Source organism: Mercenaria mercenaria, unplaced genomic scaffold, assembly GCF_021730395.1.
Source record: "Mercenaria mercenaria strain notata unplaced genomic scaffold, MADL_Memer_1 contig_539, whole genome shotgun sequence".
NCBI classification, from domain to species: Eukaryota; Metazoa; Mollusca; class Bivalvia; order Venerida; family Veneridae; genus Mercenaria; species Mercenaria mercenaria.
In genome coordinates, this window is record NW_026463419.1 from 634 (window position 1) to 7,331 (window position 6,698).

The 6,698-nt window shown below is 37.8% G+C and overlaps 1 protein-coding gene across 1 annotated transcript; it reads right to left on the reverse strand.

The window, feature by feature from the left end:
* Positions 1 to 624: 624 nt before the first annotated feature.
* Positions 625 to 5,887, reverse strand: LOC128554571 (uncharacterized; the record flags this gene model as incomplete). The annotated part of the gene is made up of 2 exons (XM_053535838.1): positions 5,881 to 5,887; positions 625 to 4,370 (listed from the first exon to the last, which is right to left on the reverse strand). Coding segments are annotated over exons 1-2 (3,753 nt in total), but the record flags the coding sequence as incomplete, so codon positions are not given.
* Positions 5,888 to 6,698: the final 811 nt, after the last annotated feature.

The window sequence follows — 6,698 nt, forward strand, 5'->3', positions numbered from 1 at the left end:
TTACGGAGTGATTACTGCACTATGAGTAATTGGTGCAAAACTTTTGTGATTTTATGTTCTTAAATAAATGACAATAATTTTGCACCAAGACCTTGAAGTGTAGTGACTGAAAAATGGAACTACATGTGTAGGGTAGCGATTACCACACCGCCCACCCTGTAAGAAATGTTGTGATTTGTAAGTCAGGTTAGCGATTGTCACATCACACACCATGACTGTTGGTACTTAAAACATTATTTATTCTTCAGTGGGACAGTCAGTCAAGTTAATAAAAAGAAACAATAATTTTGTACCAAGACTTTGAAGTGTAGTCAATGAAAAACGGAAATGTGGAGGGTAGCGATTAACACATCGCCCACCCTGTAAGAAATGTTGTGATTTGTAGTTCAGATTAGCAATTGTCATATCACACATGACTGCTGGTAATTGAAACATTATTTATTCTTCTGTGGGACAGCCAGTAAAGTTTAGGTGATCAAGGATGGAGTTGAAAGCATCTGGGGTCATATATGATACATATTTTTTTTCTGTATCTTGACATAAAGCGGTAATTCTTTTAATTTCAGATGTTCTGGCTTGAACTCTTTTTGTCCGGACCACATGGCATATTCTGTCTTCATTTACAAGCACTGAAGGATGCCACGCAAAGTCTGGCACAGTTGTTTCATTTCCTGCAGACTTTGCTCTTGAAAGAGCTACAAAAAGTGCTCCAGGATTTCTAGACTCAAACTGCCTTGGTCCAGGATTAATAATAATGTGACGATGATTTTCGCCATCACCAACTGTCATGCCCTGGCATTTGTGAATAGTGGTTGCCCATCCAAGTCGCAGTGGTATCTGTTTGCGTTTGCAGGTTCTGCAAACACAGTCAATTCTTCTTTCCACTGGCATAATAGGAATGACTTTTGGATGACCAGTAATAAATGCAGGGCCAGAGTAATTATTGAACTGAACCATTACTGCAGTTGGTAATGTGTCTGATGATGGTTTTTTATCTTCAGGATACAAAATGTCAACAACTATACCAATTGCACCATTAAACAGTCCATATTTAACACACAAATTAACTGTCAGCATAACTGCTGCACATTTACACAGGTAAATTACAGGGGAAAGACCTCCTGCTTTATCACCGGCAGATGTTTTGGCATGTTGACCTTTGTTAATGGCCGTTACTTTTGCGATTGGATACTCTACGTTTATTTCAAGAATTTTTTGTTTATTATGAGACCAAACTTCTGCATGTGTTGGGAATACATGCAAAGAATTTTCTGAAAATCTGTGCATAATTTCATTACCATATTTATGACTTAGATTTCTCCACTGAAAATTTTGTAGCCATTTTGCCTGATGTGTTGAAATTTTGTACTCTCTTATTGAAGATAAAACATCCCTCAGTGCTTGTTCATCTTCATTCTGTCTAACAATGGTTTTAAGACAAACAGCAGATGTAAATTCTTGCCATACCAGAACACCATGTAGTGCAGATGTCAGTTTGCTGTTACAGTCATAAACTGGAGAATCTAACACTGGAGGGAGTTGGACATCATCTCCAAAAAAGACTACAACTGGGAGTCCTCCCCAAGACTGTTGACAGTTGGAACCATTGTTTGCACCATAGCGACAGTTGTATTCCATCCATCCCAGTGTTGATGCTCCAATCAATGACCGTTCATCAACAAGTAATGCGCGTAAACTGTTACAGTTTGACTGAAGTTCTTCACCAGCTGAACCTTGAGGTGGTGACAGTTCTTTAGACTTATTAAATGTTGGGACTTTAAAGAAACTGTGTAGTGTGACACCATCTATTATGTGAGCACTGTTTCCTGTTGGGCAAACAACTTGAACACATGAGTTATCATTGAATATTAGCCTAGTGGCTTTTACTATGCACTTGATTAAAAAAGACTTTCCAGAGCCAGCTGTACCAGTAACTATCATTCTCAGTGGCTGAAAATTAGTTGTGCCATTGGAGAATTCAAGTAACTTTGTTAGAATAATGTTAAAAGCAAACTTCTGATCTGTATTCATTTTAATTAAATCAACATCTGGAATTTTAAGTGAATCTTCATTAGAATGTAATGATGTTTCAATAGTCTTTAACCAGGCTTTGCCCTTGTCTGAAGGATATTGTAGGGATTCAGCACTCCAGTTGTAACTGTCACCACCATCATCAAATTCAAAGTCAGAATCTGGACATTCAAAGTCAGCATTTGGTTTGACTATGTCCATCCAGTCAGGTTGCTGGGATGAAAAAATATAATCATCCTGATCCTCATCAATTTCACCTAAACTGTTTTTTTGTTTTACCCGTTCTATGTCAGCTTTAACGAAATTTGGACACTCATTGGAGGCAAGAAAGTGGGTCATTTTTTCACACCATGTTGTATTTTCATTTTTGATGTCCGATAAATGCCGCCAGTTGGGCCAGTGTAAAATAAGCATTGAACGGCAATAGTCTTCTTGTAAAGGCCAGTCTGGCTGGGTACAACATGCTGTGAAAACTGGGACTCTACCCCCTTTGCACACAAAGTTGTACAAAGATGAGCAGTCATCAGATTTACGTTTTAAATACTGGTCAATTGCGTTATTTCGTGTTACTGCGGAACCATCTCTTTCCAGTAGTCTTACTCCAGATAAACTCACAGTTTTAAACTGGTGACTCGACCTGTACAGCGGTAGTCTGGATAACTCAAATGAGGCTTCCACAGCAGAAATGTCACGTTTGACTGTACTTATTAGTACTTTATTACACATTGATTTAGCAGTGGCACCACTACTTTCATCTGCACAATTAACTAAATCATTGAAAAGATCAGATATTGCACCAGTAGGCTGATTGCCTTTACAGGCATAACCAGTAATATACCGTAATGTGGCAGTTATATCATCTACAGATGGATTATCTGGGGAACCTTTGGAAAGAATCAAAGATATGTCTCCATTGGCTCTCCAGCCCTGCGTATGGTATTGAGAGTGCTGGACTAGCAAGGGATGGTCTCTTGCCATTTCAAGACGCAAAGAGCCATTCTTGTCTTTTACTAAGGCTGGAGAATTTCTTATTACTTTTCCAGGGCTATCCGGTGTTCCAAATTCCATACGACATGTTTTTTTACCATTTGCCATAGATTTTAAACAATAATCTGAACAACGATGAATATTAAAACGGTTTGTTAGTAACAGATGGTCTTCAAGTAATGAGTCCTGTGTTGAACTGACGTCCATTAGGAGCTTAACAAGTGGATTTTTTTCTTCTGGTGGTTCCGGGGCAGATCCCTCCGGTGGTGGCCACAAGTCTGTTCTTGGATTACCAAGATGATCTTTGCCTGCTGGATGATTGGCTGTCAGACCAAATTGTATTGCAGCCCACTCTGAAAGTCTTTCTGCACAAGTGCTTTCAGAAAGACCATCACTGATTGCCTGGTGTAACAAAACATGTGGCTCTCGATCTGACCGCCAACAGAGACCATGCCAATGAACCATACCACGCGACTTTGTGAATTCTTGTCTATACCAGAAAGAATCGACACCAAACACAGGACCCATTACCTGACTAAAGTAAGATGTTGTACGAAAATCAAAGTATTGTGCTACTATATGAGTGTTTTGCTGCAGAGTTTTAAATAAGACTGAGCGGTCATCAAGGTTAATATCTTCACCTGTAGTTTTTTTGACGTACATACTGAGTAACCTTTTAAGGGGTTTAAAGTGAAACTCCGCACAACTACCTGTAGCAAAAATAGAAGGCAAGCCAAGACCCTTTGAAATATTATAATGAGTAAGAGCCTGTAACTCTTTTGCACGCTGTGCCCAGTACTGACTGGTTCCACGGAGTGTTGCACTAAGGTAAACAATTTTTTTACTAAGTGTATCGTCACCATTTTTAATACTATCTTTTAGATTAGAGACAGTGATATGCTGATCTCCAAGTTGCTGACGAACAATGAAATTTCCCTTTTCTATTGCACTTTTATGCATAATCATGTTATGAACCACAAATTTAAAGTATTGGTGGCTAGCAAATCTACCATCTAAATACCATAACAGATGTTCTGCCCAGTCAGCAAGTGAAGAACATGTACGCGGTCTGTTTATATGAAAGTCACCAGATCCATATGGAAATAAACAAGGAAAAGCCAAAGTGAAAAAGAATTGTGTCGTAAATTCAGACAAGGCAGCATTTCCTCTGGAAGGCCAAGGTATAGTAACTGTACCTTTGCGATTGACTGATACATTACAGTTTTCACCAAGCACATCTGAAACTACCTCTTGAACAGCCTGATGTAGATTGAGTGGTCTGTCTGGTAATAATACACCAGAAACTGTTTCACCATCTGTTTCACCTGGATCAAGCTGGTCAGGAGCAGGACCTTCATTCACATATAATTTATATAGGTTTTACTTATTTTTACATACATGTAGCCCTCTCGTAAGTAAGGTTCTCTCCACACATATTACACGTAGCCGACTTCCTATCGGATGATAGCGTGAAATACTTTAAAAAGACAGGCGGCATTCTTGCATTTTGACAGTAGGTTCACGTAATAGCATGAACAATATTTGCGATTAAACGAGGTGTAAAATTAAGACTGTGGGGGTGGGGGAGTCTAATAAAAGATATATTTTGCTTAATTTTACCCTTAGTCTGTATACTGAATTGATTCTACTTTTTCCCATAAGAAATGCATTTATTATCCGTTTTACAATAAAAATGTATTGTATTGTTTTGAACATAAAAATAATATTCATCACATTTCACTTGTTTTCAACACTTTTCGGCATTTTTCTTTACTCAGATACATCTTAAATCGGCTTTGATTGAATCCGAGTCATTAGTTCAAGTGCTTTCTGATGATTTTTAATTACATGTGGTTCGCGATTGTAGGACATTTGCCCCCCAGGACATTTGCCCCCCAATGAAAAACTGAACTGCTGGACATTTGCCCCCCAGTTGAAATGGCAGATAGGACATTTGCCCCCCATGGCTTATTTTTGGAATGGACATTTGCCCCCCAATATTTTTGTCCAATATGCTAGTATATATGATAACTGTTTTTTGTTGTTGTTTTGTTATCAAAATTACTCTAAAAGGCAATTTTCAGTAAAAAAAAACTGTTTTATTAATAAAAATTTGATAAATATGTTAATTACTTTTAGGTGTTAAGGTAAATAATAGCCTATTATTGAGTAATAAAAGTGCTCATAACAGCGTTATAAATTCTTAATTAGTGCAATGTTTTTAACACTCAAACTTGTTAATTTGGCTATTATCTACTACAAAATTGTATAAAACAAAGATATTGTACTCTAAAATATGATGAATGTCTTGTACGGAGTTCCTAAAAAGTCACCGGGGGACAAAAATATTGGGGGGGCAAATGTCCGTTTCAGAAATAAGCACTGGGGGGCAAATGTCCTATCTATCATTTCAACTGGGGGGCAAATGTCCAGCAGTCCACTTTTTCATTGGGGGGCAAATGTCCTGGGGGGCAAATGTCTGGAGACCGTGGTTCGCACCTACCGAACAAGGCGATTTGTAACGGATTTACATCAATTGGGGACCAATAAAATTTCTAAAGGTAAGCAATTAGCGGTATTTACTACAGGGTAAGATGTCATCACCATAGCGATGCACAATCTCGGCACGCTAATATACAAAGTGACACGTCTGACAGCGACAGAAGTCATTTTCGCCCGTATATGAAAGCGAATTTTGGTAAATTAGATAGACGAACATACTGGCTCTTTCATTTGGTTTTTATTTATTTCTTATGATCTTATATTTTTCAGAATATTCGAATAGTGAAACAGTATTCGAATATTCATGTCATGAACGAATATTCGAATATTTGAATATTCGTTGTCATCCCTAATAATTACCTTTCATCCCAAAGTGTGAACTTGACCTTTAGTATAAGGATCTGGTGTTGTGTGCGACAATTCGTGTCATGTAGCGAAACATTGCCAAACAAGAATGTTTGCTCCATTCATGTCTAAGTAACGGCACGGACAAGCTTAAGAATGATTTTTGACCCATAACTTTGACATTAACTTTAAAGAGAGAAGTATGGGGTTTGTGCGCGATAGTCAATCACATTATGCAAAGATTTCTGCTAAATTTAAATGCGCCATGCATATCACAGTTAGGAACCACACAAAATTTGACATGAAATTTGACTCATAAGTTTGATCTTGACCATTGTAATAGGGACACTTGATTTTAAGCGTGACACTTAAAAAGGAACAAAAAAACATTTCTGCAGGATTTAAAATAAAAATTGCTTATTGATATAAAAATTATTGTACGACAAAATCGGATGAACGCACGTACAAAAGCGCGAGTAAACAATACATCAATTTCCGCGACTATGTTAATCTTAACAAAATATTCGGGATGAGCAGTTAATACCCAAGTGGCGTGGAACTAGAAGATAGCTTAACTGCACATTCCATAACCTTTCAGGAACAGGCTCAAACCGAGTGTGTTGCTATTTTGATATTGCGATCGGATCGTTTTATAGATTTTATCAATACAAACAGGGGTCACACTTTTATAATAGCCACGCCACATTGAAAATGCATGACGTATTTACATCTGTAACTAGAAATGTGTCCATTGGACACAGATGCCCCCACTACATGACATTAAAATGACATTTTTTTCCCAGGTCAGGGGGCAGAACTCGTACAATACTGAA